General features: G+C 47.7%; 1 protein-coding gene across 2 annotated transcripts in view; it reads right to left on the bottom strand.

Moving 5' to 3' along the window:
- LOC138580140 (myosin light polypeptide 6-like) overlaps positions 1-19,176 on the bottom strand; it is an 80,050-nt gene that overhangs the window by 44,543 nt on the left and 16,331 nt on the right. For both annotated transcript variants that reach the window (XM_069650457.1, XM_069650456.1), the window contains exon 3: positions 1,790-1,933. In XM_069650457.1, the coding sequence (XP_069506558.1) occupies positions 1,790-1,933 (144 nt within the window). The remainder of the gene's footprint in view (positions 1-1,789; positions 1,934-19,176) is intronic.

Raw genomic sequence — 19,176 nt, 5'->3', positions numbered from 1 at the left:
CTTGATCTCCTCTGACCTCCCCCTCTCCATCCCTCTCTCCTGGAGCGATCACCACTCCCTCCTCTCATCTCATCTCGTCTTGTCTCTCCATCTCCTCTCCCCCACCTCTAACGCCAAGTCTACCCCCAACACTGCCACCTACCTTCTCGGACATCCGGCCCATGAAGCGTGTGTCAGTTGAGGATTTTGCCGCCACTTTCTCTCCACTCCCTCCATCTTTGGCTGTCTCACATCCCGACACAGCCTCTACTCTACTCTACTCTACTCTAAAAAGTAAGTGTGGGGTGGCTGAGAGGAAATGGAGGACTTCCTCTTCATCCTCTGACAAACTGGCCTGTCGACCGCTACAAAGGCAATACAGACTCCCTGTCTTGAGAGTCCACATTCAAGCTTGTGTCTCTGCGCATCTAACAACTTGGCCAAACTTTAAAATCTGAAAGGAGTTAGCCGGCCGTGCTGCAGTCTCTACCCCTCCTGTTGCCTCCCAGGCTCTTTGTAATGCCCTTGCCTCTCACTTCATTTCAAAAACTAAGGACATCCTGTCCACCCACACCCCTCCTCTCCCCTCTCCATCTGTGCCTCTCTCCGGCCCTTGCTGATTTTAGCAACCACTCCTTTGCCTCGGGATCCTTCCCCTCCCCTCTGAAGCACTTTGTGCATCCTCGTCAAGAATATCTCCCTCTCCCCCCTCTCCCCCTCTCCCCTGCTGACCTGTTCCCTCTTGGCACCGTGCACCTGGCCACCCTCTGTCCTAGGTACCCGTTCACCCTGCCACCCTGCCTGCGGTCCACCCCTTGCACTGGAGTCTGCATCTGTACCTATACAGCCCCCGATTAAGGCGCTATATAAATAATGCATTATTTATGGATGGGGGGCGGGGGGAGGCTCCTCATGCAGATCAGAAGTCCAGCAAAAAGTGCTCGATCTCACTAGGAGATGCGATGTAGCATACAAATAAATCTCCCCAACACTGCAGCCAATGTAATAAAGGTCGGTCCTTCCTTCGGGCCAATAAGCAAGCATGATGTTAGATACATTGATTAAGCATTGGACTAGCAGGCAGAACATGGAATACCAGCTTGAACAATTGAGTGCTGGGACAGCTTAATGCCCGCCTCCCATTAACCATAGAACCAACATCCACACAGATTGGATTTGCATTTTATTTAATGCTGTGTAGATTTCAATATTTTTCTCCATGTGCACATGCAAGGCAGTGAAGTGCTTAATAGAAGAAAAGCTAATCCCTCTACCTCCATGGACACCCTCCCATCCAGTTTAAGAGGACATTTATTCTGTGCTCATGCGGTTTGCTAGCAAAGCTTTTATCTGGGCGACACTGCAGATCTCAAAAGAGGGTAGGCCAATTGGTTTTACCATTACAGAGTTATGCAGCGAGCACTTCACTGATCACAGTACTGAATCATGTCTGCTGCAGAGGTGTTACAGTCTGTGCTTGCACGACCAGAATGTAATATCTGCTCTCGAGATCTCACCCCCCCCCCTCCAACCTCAGTGCACTCGCTTGAATCCCAGTACATAGGTCATAGTGCCACAACGAGCACCCAATTCCAGCAGAGCAACCCAATTGTATAGCTGCTCGAGTGTAGTGTATTGGGATGTCAAGACAGGATTGCTTGCAATGTTACATCACAGCTGTGAGCCTCCCCCACACAGTAAAATTGAACTTCACTCCTAAAGACACAAAAAGGGATGTGTGGGCAAGTCACTTAAAATGAAGCCTCTTAATCCCAACCATTCCCTAAAAGTGGATGGGGGGTTCACTCGCCATCAGATTTAGGGTTCCCCAAGACCTTGAGGACTTCTGCATTGGTGGGGTTCTGGCCCAGGGCTCGCATAACATCCCCACACTGGTTGACCTGGATCCGTCCATCACCACTGCGGTCGAAAAGGAGAAATGCCTCCTTGATGTCTGAGGAGAGAGAAAAACAAAACGAACAAACGTTGAGTGAGAGCTATGGGGCGGGGTGGGAAGGAAATGTGAGTTAAAGGGAGGACAGGTTGGTTAGTAAGGTCGAGAAAAACGTAACATTTTAAGCCAAGCAAATCATGCCCAATAGCAAAAGTGCATAGGTGTCCAATGAACAAGGCTGAATTCATTTCCTTATCTATTGCATTGGCGCGCTCACACACAAAGACATAGCCTCATGGATTGGGGATAGAAAATAAGTCCAAAGCTTTCCTAGGATAGCAATAGAGAAAAATGACCAATGTCAACACGAACACGCGATAGTGCCCAATTTAAAAGTACTTCAGATGCAACATGCAACGTCATTGTGTATCGTTCCCCAAAGCCCAACCAGGGATTTTCTGGACAATCTCGATTTCCTAATCCTTTCTTCCCCCACCTTTTGGGTGACGAGTTTCCCTTCTTCTAATCCCTCCTGCTCTCAGTTGATCTCACTTACTGACTCCCTATCTCCAGTTGTTCCCATCCCACCCTTCCATCAGTCTGGCTGTTCTCTTGACAACAGCCCATGTCTTGTCCTTTCTATGTTTGATAACTTTCTCCCTTTACCCTGTCTACTACTCCTTCAACTACTTTTGCTCCTTTGACTAGCTTTCCTCCTTTGACTATCTTATGCGCCCAGTTACCTGAGGGTTTGGTTGCGCTTTATAAATAAACCAACTAAACTCCCTTCTCTACACTCCCTAGTTCTACCTTCTCTGCTTTGTCTTCTGTTGTGGCTGCTAATACCCTCCATTCTACTTTGCTGCCTGTAGAGTCTCCCTCTCTCACAGTCAGACACAGGGAGACGGAGTGGGGGACTGACATACTTTCTCCCTTCTTGCCTCACATCTTCTCCGATCAGTTTATAATTCAGTGGTTCATCTTTTTGCTCCTGCATCACATTCTTTCAAATGTACTCACCACTTGGTGAGTCTTTCTTCACTAATCTCGTTCTATTCTCCCTCTCGGACTGCCAGATACAGAATCTGCTTCTCACTGTCCCCAAACCTCCCTGTGCATCATCCCGTCTTTGCCCTCTTAGCTCCTAAACACTGGAACTCCCCCACTCTTCTTCATCTTAGTATGTTTCAATGTAACCTGAAAGCTCATCTGCTCTCCCTTCTTTCTACTAAGTGACTCCGTTTCTCTCCCCCACCCCCCGCCTTCTATTTTGTGTTTTTTTGCATTATGTAAAATGTGTCATTTTCTAATAGCGCTTTTGGTGAAAGGCGCTTTAAAGTCATTAAATTAGCCCATTGTAGGGTGCAATGGTGTTCCACTGTCTCCACCTTAGCACCTTTACTCTGCACGAAGGAAGAGTACAGAAAACTGCAGCATTCCAACCCACCCTCCTCCCAGCATCACACCCCACCACCAGAGAGCGTGTGGGGTGCCAGACCCACAGGTAGAACATAAAATTAGGTTAATGTGAAGACACATATTAAATCAGCATACAAGCGCTAAACCAGATTTGCTGCTGATCCCTCACCAACACACCTCCCCAGCCTTGCACAAAGCCCAGGACAGGGCATAGACAAAGCAAGCCTCATCATAGCACGCTAAATAGTTAAGCAGCCTGCTCGATGAGGTTACAATAGATGTGCACAAGACTAGGCCTCCGGTACTAGCATACCAGACCACTGCAGTCTAGGAAGCAAGGCAACCACTCCAAAAGGGTGCAATCAGAAGTAAGACCAGCCGATAAGGATAGCACCAAACTCTGCAAACAGAATGCTTGGAGGAGTAGGGCAGCTTCAAGGATCTATGTGAGAATGTACCGGTAAAATAGTAACTGGTTAACAGGCCACCATTTGAGAAAAGCTCTCCCTCCCCCACTCGATCAGAAGTCGACCCTCACAAATTAGGGAGTAGTAGTCCCCATCTCCAAGAACGTAGTAAATCAAGAAGCAAATCTATGACTGTATACTTCTATGTGAATGAACTCTGGAAGTCACGCAATTCACTTTACTGACCAACAGCCGTAACAAAACGGTAGCGTTAGAGTTTAGGGCACCTACTTCTGCCAAAGTGCAGGTGCATGGGTGAGAAGGAGGTGGAGAAAGTCTCCCCGGGGTACCCAGTCTAAACAGTCATTAAGTCTGGCCATTATCCAAATGGAAGCTGCAACATGGAGATGCCCATTACAAGGCCTATTTTGGAAGCAGAACCAACCGCTACACCCCCTATGGTCTTCACATGTGCACTTTATGGTACATAAAAGCTGCCCCACAAGTCTAATCAACTTGCTATGGCAGAACACTGATCTCCTCCCAGCCTTCACGATCTTCTCCAATACCAGAGGAAGATGGGCAGAGCCCAGCAGGGGGCAAAAGAAGTCCTCCTTATAAGTGGACAGTTTAGGTTCCACCAACAACAGGAGGGTGAATTAGCCACTTTAATGCCAACACACTCCCTTGCCTCCCCTTTAAACAACTCAATTGTTTTGCAAAGCAGACGTACACTCGCCATTTGCAACATTTGACACATCTCATCTAAAGTAGTGGCTTTTCCTCCCATTCCAGTTTGCCTAGATGGTTGACGTTTGATAATCAAAACAAGCATTGGCACGGCCAACAGTTTGAGCTTTTGGGTAGGCAAGGGAAGTCATTGATTATTGTTTTACCAGGCCAAAAGATCAGAACAGCTGGAAAAAGGAGCAATAACCTGGGCTCATGTCAGTCCCTGCAAATGCATATAATACCTCAAGCCAAAACTGGATTGGTTTGTTCTTTAACAAACTTTTGGTAAAGGAAAGAGCTACAAAATCAAATGGATTAAGGCACACTATTTTTATTACACAAGTAGCCATTTCCACCTGCGATTAAGCCATTAACTCTCAGCAGGCTGCTTAGAAAAACACAGGCAGGCTAAAGTTTGATGCTATTGCTTTATGGAGCAAGCTCAAAAAGATCCCATGAGGATGTGTTTAGGGGGTATAGGTAATGGCCATAGCAATTAGCATGGCCATGGGCCGTCAATAGGTAAATAACCAAACCCCCCCCACGCCCCTCACCCCCCCCACCACCGACTTGTGTCCCTCCTCACTTGTCTCTCCTACCAGTACTGCAGTGCAATAGTTTAGGATTACAGGTAATGCTTAAGCGCCACCTAACAGCCGAAACTAAAATGCAGGATTAAGAAAACGCACATCCAGAATGCCAAAGGCAGGTCATCACAACTGACAGATAAGATGGAGGGAAAACACAAAGGGTGGCTATTCCATTTATAGGGCAAGGTCCGTGCGTGAGCGGGCATGGCAAACAAACAGTTAATTCTAAGAAATGTAAAGCTCAAGATGCTTCCAAGTGGGGTCGGGAGGGGTTGGAGAGGGTGCGCTCGAGAGCCGGCATCCTGAAATGCCGCCAGCATTTGAGCTTCGTTAAAGACTCGGCGGAGGAGGCCTGTGCATACCTGCATAACTTGCTGCGGGGGACTGCGGAATGAGGGACCCCATCTGCTCTAACAGGGAAAAATGGCACCGTAATACGGAAGACCCGGCCACCTGAGGGCCTGGCCGGCTCTCCCGCCGAGTAGACGGCTGGCTCCAGAGTGAAGGACAGGAGCGCCGGGCTGTGGGGACGGTCCCTAAAGGCAGTGCTTAATTTGTAAAAAAAATAAGTGCCCAAAAAATATTGGCCCCATGATGCCGGGCGCGGTGCCACCCTCAGCTCGGGCACACCGGCCATGCCAGTTCAGTGCTAGACCTACCTAGATCGTCCCACCACCAGCCCATCACACTGCTGCTGCTCCATGTCACGTTTGGCGCTGCAGCAACTGCTGGCACAGGCTAGTAGTAAATATCCAACTAAGACATGCTCCTCCTGTAACTGCGCCCCGATGCCCCCGGGCTATGTGTGAGCGCTTTAAAAATGCAAATAAATAAAAAACCATTCTGTTTCAGTCACTGTTGCACTGTATTTGTCTCTACCCCTTCTGCCCCATCTGACAGTCTGTTAAAGTACACCAAGTATTGTTAATCAGTTACCTCCAGGAAGAGCACCCTCCCCTCATCCCGTTCTTCAGTCACCTCATTCAGGTGTTTTGTGTAATCAATTTACTCTCAAGCCCTTATTAGTCATCACATCTCATAAATGCATCCCCCTTCACCCTTCCTTAAAGCATGAGCATGGTGTTGTATAACTTGGAAAAAGTAATTTCTGCAAGACATTGTAGCGAAATCAACAGCCTGTGCTACTTCTGCTTTAGGGCCTCTTTCTACCTTAACACATTAAAAAGCGAAGTATGTTTTGTCACCCAATATTCGGGAGCCAGAGGAGAATGCATATTCCGATATCTCCTTCCCACCGACATGTCCTTGACATACTTCACTAAACTGTGGGGTGTAACAGACACCCACCTCCCTATCTGAGGATTGCATGTGCTCTCATTCGGAGCACATGCTCAGAGCGTATTGTACCCAGGTTAAGGGGCCACATCTGGTGTTTAAACCACACATCAGGATAGAAAACATGCGCTGGAATTATGTAAAAAAATGACACCAAAAGACGGTTGAAAATTATACACGAATACTCAACTAGTGCTTTTATTTATGACAGATTAGTGGGCACATGCACTACGTTTATCCCCGTCTAGTTTCCATGTGTGTATCTTTAAGCCTGAAATGGCATTTCACAAGTTAGTCTTTGCATGGGCTTTTCTCACGAAGGGCAGCTGGTTCGGTTTTGGCCCAATACGTGCACCGTTCCGGGTCCCCTCGCTTAAGCTCGTTTGTGAACTAATGAGGCCGATAACATTAAAAGGAAGAGCGGAAACACCCAGGCAAAAATTCACAGTTCATGTTTCGCTTAGATGAATGCTATCTAGGGCCGGACTGGGGCATACAATTGTCTAGAGTCGGGCTCGGCACCAATGAAAAAGTGGCCAGTTGCAAACAATTCATTCCTTTTGTGACAGGCACTAGTGGGACCACGCTGCCGCCCGTGCCCCGCCCGGTCCTGGGCTTTACCGTGCCTTGCCTCAATCACTTAGGCTACCTTCCGTGGGGCCACCACGGCCATGCTAAGCCTGATGACAAAAATAGGTGCGCTGCGCAGCGGCCCCACGGAAGGTAATATTTTAAAAGAAAAAACATATTTGGGTGGATGGGGCCCATCACTTTTGAAGTGATGGGCCACAGCCGCCACTCAAAATAAGTTATTTCTTTTCAAACTTACCTTCCGTGGGGTGGGGTGGGGCCCCGGGTCCCAGCCACCAGCCCCACGGAAGGTCAGGTTTTCAAAGAAAAAAGTAAAAAACATCTTTGGGCACAATCCACGGGCCTGGCCGGCCGCGGCAGAGTCATCTGACTCAGTCGGCGGCAGCCCCTGGTCACAGAAATTGGTCTGGGCCTGGCACTGACTGCAGTCAGCAGCACACTGCACACAGGTCACACAGACAGAAGCCTGGGCGTGGACGGGCCCCTGGTGGGGTCCTGACTCCTGGCCAGTCAGTAGACGACCAGGGGACCGTTCCACCGCCTGGGCCCCGACCTGGGCCTTCCTTGCCTGATCACTTTACTGTGACAGGCTCAGGCTGCACCGCACGCAACAAGCGACTTACCTGCTTTGCCGGCTGGGACTTGGTCTCCTGTCGGGGCCTCAGGGTGGGGGGCGCCCACTGGCACCCGCACAAATGAAAAAGCAGGCAGAGGGGGCCGCAGGAAGCAACTACAGTACCAGATTTTATGCCTACAGTACCAAGACCACGTTTGTCCTTTTTGGCAGTGAAGAAACTCCTACGGGATAGACAAATACAGTATGCAATGTTGTTGTTGTATCCCTCCAAGTTGAGGGAGGTGCAGACCCTCCGGAGGTTGCAGCTTTTGTAGAATCCCTGCCTAAGCATTGAGGGCCCTGGTTGTCTAAGCAGGATTGCTTGGTTTGTGGGAAACTAGGACTGGGTAACTGGGTGAATTGGGAATGCTTGACCTCAGCAGCGGGGTGCGATGGTATAATGTTACGAATACGATCATTCACTTAATATCATTTTGTGAAGGGTCTCTTCATCCTAGAAGGGGGAGCTGATGTGGGCGAGTAGGTGGTTGCTGTGTCCAACACGTGCAGATAGGCAACCCCGTTTAAAATGGTTAACACTGTTGGGGAAGGGTGGGAGGTGGGCAATGTGGATTGGGGGATGGCAGTAAGGGTGGCTGCACGTAACCGAGGCAATCTTGGGGAAGGGTAGGACTGGAGTTTGAGGGGTGGGCAGGGGAAGGGAGGGGAGTTGTGGTGCTTAAAAAAAAAGGTACACGTGTATGGCACTGAAATGGTAGAGTACACTGAGGGGTTATGCCATTGTGGGACTGGTGCAGTGGTGGGCGATGCAGTCAATGGTGAAGGGTCTCGGCCTCCTTAGCTGGAACGTCAGGTCAGGGGCTTTAACAATTATGCAAAAATGTGCTTGCTATTGTTCCTTCAAGAGACTCACTTACTGGGAAGACTGAATGCAGGACTGGTGAAATCATAGGAGGGGCGGGGGGGCAAGAGATATTACGCATCTTTTTTTCTTTGCGGAGTGTCAATCATTAATAAATCCCTGGGTTTAGGTTCACTGAAGAAGAATGTGATTCTGAGAGGTGGTATGTTATTGCTTGCCGGAGGCCCAGTCACTCTGGTGAAAGGCCAAAACGTGGAAGATTCTGGTTTCTTTGCAGCCAAGTCTTTGCATACACACTTAGTTGTGGCAAGAGACCTGAATGCAGTATTGCATGCAAGGCTAGAAGGATCAACCACAGGGGTGCAATCAGATTCCCCAGCTACTAAGGCTCTTTGGGGGGTGGGGGTGGTGGGGGCATGTCAGAGCTAGGTTTGATAGACACTCAGCGCATGACACTACTTCACGCATCGATTATATCCTAGCCAGATCAGAGCTGATTCAAGGCAGTGTTTCTTGGACGATGTCACTGCAGACATTGTCAGATCACTCCCAGGTGGTGTGGTGGTTCCGATTGGCTGACTTATGGTTAGTACGGCCGGTTCAAGCGTCAAGCCCTACTGGATGCGGTTTACCGTAGTGAAGTACATGAAATTGTTAAAGGCTTACTTTGCGATAAACGTGGGCTTTCGTACAGTCACGCTGGTACTCTCCAGCAGGCAAGACACCTTGAGTGGGCTCTGTATCTCAAGCGAGTGTTGTGTGTTGAAAAGCATCCAAAATAGATTGAATGGGTTGTAGCGTACACTCACGAATCAGAGTGGCAGTGGGACACCGGCCGCTCTGAATCCCTAGCTGAAATCGGGGAGGTTTTATTCTTAGCAGAGGCTGACAGGGAGATAGTTCTTGGCTACCCTGCAATTGGCCTGTAGATACGGGGCGCAAGGCAGACCGGGTGAGGATGCTTAATGACATGCCGGCGATACATTGCTCAGAACCCTGGCGACAGGCCCAGGGCATGTCATGGCCGAATTTCAGTGTCTGAAAATGTATTTACTGAAAGGGCTAGAGAGCATCCAGATAGTTTACATAGTTTTGTGGAAAATGCTCCTCTAAACCTGCTTAGCGAACAGGCTGTGGAAGCACCAAGTACTGCAATCACAGCAGAAGATATCCTTAAAGCAATTAGAGATCACCTGTTGGGTAAGGCTCTGCGATCACTTCAGAATTTAAAGTAATTTGGCAAGGGGGTTTGCTAGAAGTGTGTGACGAGGGACTCTAGGTAGGACGCTTGTCCCCTACAATGCAGTAAGATATACCCGGCTATTAAAACCAGATAAAGACCTGCTGGACCGTGTGTCGTACAGGCCAATCTCCCTTATCAAAGTAGACAAAGATTTTCTTTAAAATTTTGGTGGATAGACTGCTGCTGTTTCTCCCGTCAATAATACACGTGGATCAGTCAGGTTTTATTCCGGGGAGGAGTATGGCTCTTAATCTAAGGAGGCTGTTTGGGGTGTTGTCCCAGGTGGACCCCTCAATCCAGGCAATAGCAGGGCTTCTGGATATGGAGAAAGCTTTCGACTCTTGCATGGGACTACCAGTTTGCAGTGCTCGAAAAGATTGGGGAACCCCCCCTTACTGTGTTAAGGTACTGTATTTAGGGGTGATGGCCAAAATCTGGTTATTTGGATGACAGTGGTTGGCCAGGGAGGAGGGGGGGGGCGGAGCCAGGGGGGGGTGAAATGCACAAGGGGTGTCTATTATCCCCACTTTTATTCTCTGTAGCAATGGAGCCTCCCGCTGCGAAATTGAGGCTACTTCATGAGCAATGGGGGCTGGCGCTTTGAGGCACCCGTGAGTAGGGATGTAACAGTATTAAGGTATACCGTTAAAGATACCGTGAACCACTCAATTAAACAATAATAACCGTCACATTGTTTATACCGGTATACCGTTTATACCGTTAAGTGTGCTTTTCAATCTGATTTGGAAAGGCTGCAGTAAGCAAGTTCTGCGCAGTCTTGGTCTTGCACTGTTGGATGTGCCATCTGCAAAGTAGTTTCAGTTGGTGCAGTTTTTAATGCCCTTCCATAAACCACACGTGCCTGACACAAAATCAATATGTTAGCAATAGGAAGAATAAATACAGTGCCAAGAAGGAAAAGGGTTTACTGGGTTGGCGGCTTTGGGGTTTATATATTTATAATGGGTAATGTTTGCTAAACATATGACAATGGAGGATTTCCCTGGTTCTATCATTGAATTTACATATAATAGGTCACACTGTGAAATTCACTAATCTCTGTGGGTATTCCCTACTATCATACCAAAGGGTAACATGTTGGCCCGTAAGTAAACTAAAGGCTGTAACGTAAATAGAGTGTGTGAGTGTATACTACCATCATCCTCCATTGATCTGTGGCATGCAGGTTATAAAGATGGCAACATTTTCATCTTCCCCAGTAGCCAGTGGGGGAGCTAAAAGCCTAAATGACCACTTAAGAAAAGCTATCAGTTTACTTTCCCAGTTGCAGCAGGCCCCCCCCTCCTCCTCCTCTCCACATGTGTGTTTGGTGGAAGCAAGGGGTGGCATTTCAGTGGAAAGTATGTTGAAAACCCCATTTCTGGCTCTGTGTGCCTGGTTTTGTTTGTGATGATAAATCTGACAATTTGTGACCTTTTAGAAAATATGTGTTAAGATTAGTTAACTCCGCCTGCTATACCGCGATAACCATGATATACCGTCATTTGGCAAGAAGTTTATCGTACCGTTATAAAACTAATACCGTGACACCCCTACCCATGAGCTGGTTTTGTTGTATGCAGACTTTTTCATTAGAAACCCCAGTAGTGATTTAACCCCCCCTACCCCTGCCCAGGAAGTTGAAGCGTTCGGAAATAGTTCAGGGCTGAGAGTGAATTGGTCCAAGTCAATTCTATTCCCGCTGAATGAGAGTACGAAGCTACCAGTAGGCGCAGAGGGATTTCGATGGGAACAAGAGTGGGCCAAATATCTAGGTACACGCATTGGCAGATCCAGAACACAGCTCTTTCAGGATAACTATGGTATTTATATGTAGGCGCTTGGAAGCTGAATTGACCGCTAGAGCCCTCTCCCGATCTCTCTCCTCAGGAAGGTAGTGATTGTTTTACCCAAACTGCTGTACTTATTTTTGAATGTCCCAATATGGCCGGGGTCCCAATTCTTTGCCGAATTGAAGTCGTTGGCGATTAAGTTGCTGTGGAGTCCGAAAACGCACAGGATACGATGGGAATATCTAGTCAGAAATTGGGCTAGGGGCGGAGTTGGTTTCCCAGACAGAGTTATACTACTTGGCAGCGCAGGTGTCTGTCTCCTTTCGGGTGCCGACCTCATGCCCACATGTTAAATTGGAAAGCGGCATTTCCATACTCGTTACAAAGCTCCCTGTTCTCATTTAAGATAATGACAAGTGCCAACTTGGTCCAGCGGCTTGTATAGTACACCCATGGGAGCAGCTATGCCGCAGGTTGCAGATCCCATTTCTGTACACTCAAAACTTATTTCAGGCCCTGGGCCCAAACATGGGAGAAAAAAAATAAATAAAAAGGGGGATTGGTCGAGGTATGGGGTGCAGGCCTTGGCATACTTCTATCCAAGGGCGGGGGGGGTGGGGGGAGAGATCATTTGTTCTGTGGGAACAGGTTCAGGAGAAGCTTGGGGAATACTTCTAGGTTAGCATTCCAATTCCAGACTCTGGGAGGCAGAGCGTGGTCACCATCATTCCCTGACGGAACCCGGAACAGTCTCCCTGCTGTTATATATAGTAATTCAGCAAGTATAGTGGCTACAATATATGCAATGGCCCAAAGTAATACACCTGGGTAAGTAATGACTAGCATGGCGAAATGGTAAAGGGACATGGTGAGGGATGCTAGATGGAAATCTATGTGTGAGCAATCTAAGAAAGTGCCAATAACTAGTTTTAAACTGATCCAACTTAAAGTCTTCCAACGGGTTAGTCTAACCTCAGCGGTTCAGGCAAAGTTCGACAGTGGGAGTGATGGTAGATGCCTCCGGTGCAGTAAAGATAATACTGATTTCATGCATGTGCTGTGGAACTGTACGCATTTAGTTACCTTTTGGAAGCAGGTTGTAGAGGTGACGGAGGGCATGGTCAATTGCAAAGTCCCGTTAAATATTTTAACCTGCATGTTTGGGTTGGTACCAGGCATCTCGAAGAGGGGGAAGAAATTACTATCAATAGGTACGATACTGGCAAAAAGATGTACATTAATACTCTGGTCGATTCCTACAGTGCTGACGCTGTCCAAAAGGCTAAGAGACTTGGCTCGGTGCTGCAACATGGAGCTGGAGTACTGTAGAACAGCATCTCCAGGCAACCGGCCCCCAGACATTTGGGACCCTGTTCGGGGTATGCTCTCTGCAAGGGAGGAGGCTCCTTAAAGTGAGAAGTATGTGAAAGGAGGGGGGGGGGTGGGGCAATGTTAAGAGATATCGTCAGGAATGCGCGATGGTTTGGGAACAGCACAACAAATGCTCGTTTACTGTGTGGGAGTAGGAAGGTACAGGTGGGCCCTTGTGTCAGTTTTCTTTTCTTTGGTTTTTTTCTGCCTTCAACGATACATAATTTAAACATAGATGTTAATTTCCAGTGCACCGATTTCTGTTGTAAACATGAACCTACTTAAATAAAGTATACATTTTTAAAAAAGTGTTTTAAAAATTAAGGCGTCCAGGCCTGTCTGTTGGTCAAGGTATATATGAACCAGGTTAAGTATGGAGAGCAGGATATCAGAGAACCTCATTGCCACAAAAACATATTTGTGCACAAGCACACAAGAGCTGAAAAGTGAAGATGACATTTCTCTTCGCTAAATGTTTTTTGTCAGAAAGATCTTGAAAAACTTCGGTCAGTGCACAGAGATCGTTCCCACCCTACAGCGGAAAAAATGAACTGGGGTTCAGCAGACTGCATTATGTGATACTGGTACAGCCTGGCTGGCTGTTTCATTTGTTGTTGTTTTACACCCGGCTATTGTTAAGTCTATATAAAGCAGGAAAAGGTGCTTCACTGGATGAACCTGGTCAATAAAATGTAAGCCAGATAGTGATGGGCTTCCTATTCTATTCAGCGTTCATGAATATTAATGAAGGGCCTAAGATTGAAAAAGCAGTGCTACCACTCACCTTATTTTCGAAAGCTTAACATAATGCACTGAGGCTAGTTTGAGGCCTTGCATTCGATAGGAGGCTACATTTCCAGGAGGATAAAGTCAAGACTGCGCTGTGTAAGAAACTGCAGGCGTTTTCGGTGTTCCACTAGAATGGCTGCTTCCGATTACTGACAACTACTTCCCCCTTCTATGACGAGGTAAATGTATCGGTTGTGACTAGGAGGGGCTTTGACTGACGTTTAGCCAAAATGAAAAGGCATTATATATAGAACGTTACGTGACTCGTAGCATTTACATGTAATCTCACAGTTGTAAGTAGGCTGTTACCTTACCCTCTGTACAAGGCACCAGTTACAGCTATACAAACAAAAATGTCAGTCTGTAACAAATTATATTTCCCACAGTAATATTAGGAAATCAGGACTATTGTGTGTCTAATTGAGGGTTGCCCGCCAGTCATGAGCCAACAGTGCTGAACTACACAGACTGTTTTACTGTACTTTATTTATCTTGAAAATTATCCAAGACAAATACTAAAAACCGAAGACCATATGTTTCTATCCCAAATACATTACATAACCCTGAAGTCATGTCTGTGCTTACCCGCCACGTCTGGAAAGCACCCCTCTGCCTCAGTCATGATCTTCCGAGCACTCTGAATATACTACGGACTACGTGGCTCCATAGAGTTTGCCCACACGCGATTTACTAGGAAGGATACGTTTTACAGTTATTTATATGTGGAGTATTCGGGTCCTTCTATCACTTGTTTTTGTTTTTTGGAATGGCAGCTGGACCACTCATTTTAAAGATGCCTTAACAATAAAACATGATTGACTTTGTTTAAATAAAAAAAAGTCAAACTAATCAAAACAAGCTCCCAAAATAGAAATTACTTTAGCTATTTTAAAAAAGATTACACATGCATGCTTCAATGTATCATTCTAGATGCATGGTATATCATTAAAAGATGGACTGCTTGTTTCCAGAGAGCTGCCTTAGAGACAGTCGTCCAAGATGGCTGCCTCCATGGTACAGCTCTCTCAACGAAATTAGGAAAAATAGGTGGGATTAGCCATAGGGATTACATTAGCTAGGGGCAGGGAATGGGTGGGATTACAACTGTATCCCTCCTCAAATATCATCCACATTGGAAAAGCTTTAGCTAGATATTCAAGATCTGCAACAAATAGGAAGAGCATATGAAGACCAACTGCCAGAAGCTATTCACCTGGGAGGAAACACTTTTACATTAATTCTGGTCATTAGTTTATCTTGTAGCACAATTCCTACCTAATATGTATAGGGTATAGCTATAACCGGCCACGGATGACATTTCCCCACCAGTGCACTCCCATGATCCAGGTAGTCTCTGGCTCCATCTTTAACTGGTTTAAGGGCTTAACGTATCTACAGTAGCTCGAACACAGAGTGTCCCAGTTATTTCACAGGGCCATCCAGTTCATTCACAATGTTCAGGAATGAAGACATGCAAGCGAACAAAAAACAATTTCTTATTGTAAAAAGCACCCCAGCTAGAACCACCATGGGGCCATTTCATTTGACATTCTCCATAGAAATAGTGTGGGCGCGACATGAACATGCATTGCCAACAGAACAATGCTGGATCAGGAATTGGAGATCATAGCATGCCCACACCTCGATGAACAGATTAATACCAACATAAACACAAGAATCATGTAGTACTCAGGGAGGCTTGGCTACATGCATGGAATGAGTTAAAAAGGTATGACATTTTGAGAGAACCGCCAGGGGTGTGGATGGTCCAGTGGTGGAGACATAAAACACCTCTCGTGTATTTAAGTGACTTGCTGGAACCAACAATAAAGCTACCTATTTACTGAAAGAAGAAAAGAAATCCAGAGCTGGGTGTTAGGGTAGTGGGTACAAGGAAAAACCTGTTCCCTGGTAGGTATTGGCACAAGTGGTAACTGTGCCGGAGGGTCCCTGAAGCGGCTAAGGAGTGTTAGCCAAGCTGGAATTATTGGTCAGTAATGAGTGTGATGCTGGAAATGCATCGGAGGGACATGGCCTCCATATCCTTGTCCTTTACTGCCTTTTATCGTGGGTTCCGTCGTGTTTTCCGCACAGTTCATGTGGGACTCCTGGCGGTGCAGCCCTCTCCTTTGGTTTTGGTGAACAGACCCCATGGGATACCCTTATGGCACCCATGGGTGGAGGTACAACCCTGTGCCCCTAGTGTATATTTTTGGGCACCTGTGTGTGGCCCACAGAGCAGGGTACGGGCTGGTGGCAGCTCCGTGCTGAATTGACTGGTGCCCCGAGTATCCTCCATTTTGGAATGCCCAGTCCCGGTCATTGGAAACAGTAGATTCCTGATGGACATGATGGCCCCTGTGGCCTATTGCTTTCCATCGCCTGTTACCTTGATCTTCAATCTATCAATCTTCCCGAAGTCCCGGGAAGCCCCGACTGTCCCTTCCCCTTGACTGGCTGTTCGGCGGAAGTTCCATATATGGTAGTGTGGGGAAGTGCCGACCAGACTGGCTGGAGCCTTCCCGACAACCGTGTGTTGTGGGTAGGTACGCCTGTGGGTGGGACCTGGGGGAATAGAGTGTGACAAATACGCATTCTGTGTTGTGAATGTCTAGTATCTGGCGTTTGACACAATGACAGACAGCCCTGCCCGAAACTGGTATGAATACAGTGTGGCGTGTTGAATGCCTGGGTACTTGTACCAATAGACATAACTTGATGCAAGTGTCTGGAGAGAAGTGAATGGCCTGAATGCATTATTTACCTGATTGGCTGCCTGCATGAATGCCCTTTGCCGCGATTGGATGCTCGAGTATGACCCCAGCGGAATGCATGGGAGATCAACAGTAGATTTGGGGACCTCTCAATGCTAGGAATCGTGATCAGAAGCTGAAGTCCACTACGATGAGTAGCTTAGCCTTGAAGCCCTGTTGGAAGGGAAGTCTTGCTGTTGCTCTACTTCATCGATCTGAACGCTGCTGTGTCTCCAAGGACTGACCCAGAGAGGACCTGGTAAGGCACCCTCTTCCTGAGCTACCATCATGCACCTTTGCCAAAGCTCCCTGGTAGACAGACCTACGACATGCTGCCGACCGGAGACAGGGACTGCCGCGGAATCCCAAAGAGACTGTTGCCCGCCAGTCCACCGCCGCCGACGGAGCCGCCATGCTCCCATTGCCCAAGAACTTCATTTGATGAAAGGATACTCTCGTCTGCACCGCCGCCCGCCTTATCCCGCCGGAGAAGGCCAGACCGTCGCCGCGCTGAGGAGCATCCGCCGGTGGGTTTCCCGCCACCCAAAGACCACAGAGACGCGGACAACTCAACGCCCTTGCTGGGCCACAGTTCTTCAAACTCTTTGTGGTCCAGTGCTAGGTACCCCGCACGCCTCTTCCTTGCAGGACGTTTACATTTTCCCGTCGACGAGCACCGCTAGGAACGAAGCTGCCACTTCACTGCCGTAGTTCACCCTGTTCGGACGACCCGTGACTCCTGCCTTAAAGGGAGGGCACTCAAGAAGGGCAGTCGATTCCCCGACGAGGAACGCTACAACACCAGGTACTTTGGGGTTGCAGAACTATTGGAAAGTCTCTTGTGAACAATATATGGACTGGGCTTGTGCTATATCTTTATTTTACATGTTGCTAAGTTTGGGGGGGCAGGGGGGAAGAATATCCACACAGAACTGTGTCTAGGTATCGGGGCCAGTATTCTGCCAATTGTTCTAACCAACTGCTTTCCGCATATCTATTGTTGGTTTCCTTTACGAACGGATGTGTGTGATATTTAACCGTACAGTTGATGCACTTTAAAGAGATCAAATAGTAATTGTGGTACCACGTAGAACTTTATTATTTTTTTATTCATAGTTGTTTTGGTCTTGATCGCAATCTAGACCTTTCAACTTGCAAGACAATAAATATTAAGATTAAAAAACTTATATACAATTTTAAAACTCATGTACGCTTTTGACAAATATTCTAAGTATTCAAACTAAATAACAAGACAAAATTAATTAGATCTTTTGTAGATAAGACAGATTAATACAATGCTCTTCCTGGTGTTTCATTAAAACATTTTACACAAAAACTCGCTTGACACTCAATTTCTTAACCGTGCATACATCGGAATTTTGAGCTGCTGTAAATAGTTGACTATGGCATATCTCACTACTTTCCTATTAGTATGAAATAATGTGGTCCATAGTTTCTCTGAGGTCAAAATCTCTTGGTCCACAAATAGAGGTTCGAAATGGGTGCTGCGGGCTGGCAATATAATTAATAGTAATTGTGGTACCACGTAGAACTGTATATTTGCCATTATAAATAACCGAGTACAAAGCGAGTTATGATATTGTACATAACAGTCTCTATATAATTAATATACAAGGTTAACTAATACAGTGTGCAGACATTCCTTTGTGGGTACTTGGGGACTACCCTGTACTCAAGAACCAGCCTGCATCACCTCCTGAGAAGCTAGGCCTCGATTGCTCGACCACGTACCAATAATAGAGAATCTTGGCTAGGGTCCTCTGTGCCTCTCCTCTACCATATAGAGAGCAGAAGTACAGACACCACCCCCCCTTGGTCCTTCACAATGAGACTCAATTTCCACGAGTGAGGCATAGTGCACAGCAACATGTGGCTACAGCGCCACGGAAGTCAATCCTTCCCAGTTCTGCATATAATGATGCTCAGTGGAGGAGCAACAGCGTGTGCGCGCGCGCGCAACACATGCTCAGAATGGGTGGGAAAGTCAGGGTGCTTTGTGGGCCATTTTGGTGCTTTGTGGGGCATGCACTTCACTTACACATGTTCAATTATTTGGCTCCTGTATTGGTTCAGCCTTGAGAAAGACCTGTGAGGGTTGAAACATGTGTCGGCAGATTCACTCATCTTTCAATTAAATCTTATTCACTGTACACTTCATGAAATCCCTGTGACTATTGATTAGGATAACAAGCGTTAGTATAGTAAGGTTTGCACCTGGATGCTGTGCATTACATCCGCCGGCAGGCGGATGTGCCGGCGGCCCTACGAAGGCCATACAAAGGCCTGTTGAGAGCCTGTTCGGCCTCAGTTCGTCGCCCCATCCAAGGGAAGAGGGCAGGAGCCCTTTCCCCATCGCTGCAAACCGCAACAGCTGGTAAGCTGCAACGAAGGCCTGCCTGGCCTTGTCCTACTTCCTGCCTGACCCCCGCATGCCGGGCGCATCGCGGCGCCACAACGAGGCTAAGCCTCGCTTATCCTGTGCATTACATCCGCCGGCAGGCGGATGTGCCGGCGGCCCTACGAAGGCCATACAAAGGCCTGTTGAGAGCCTGTTCGGCCTCACTTCGTCGCCCCATCCAAGGGAAGAGGGCAGGAGCCCTTTCCCCATCGCTGCAAACCGCAACAGCTGGTAAGCTGCAACGAAGGCCTGCCTGGCCTTGTCCTACTTCCTGCCTGACCCCCGCATGCCGGGCGCATCGCGGCGCCACAACGAGGCTAAGCCTCGCTTATCCTGTGCATTACATCCGCCGGCAGGCGGATGTGCCGGCGGCCCTACGAAGGCCATACAAAGGCCTGTTGAGAGCCTGTTAGGGGCCACGAACTCTACCCTCATCGTTCTAGCCGCAGCAGCACACCACG

This window comes from Ambystoma mexicanum, chromosome 3p (genome assembly GCF_040938575.1).
Source record: "Ambystoma mexicanum isolate Mex_15411 chromosome 3p, UKY_AmexF1_1, whole genome shotgun sequence".
NCBI classification, from domain to species: domain Eukaryota; kingdom Metazoa; phylum Chordata; class Amphibia; order Caudata; family Ambystomatidae; genus Ambystoma; species Ambystoma mexicanum.
Note: the sequence above shows the minus strand (reverse complement) of the source record. Positions and strands in the feature narration are given on the sequence as shown.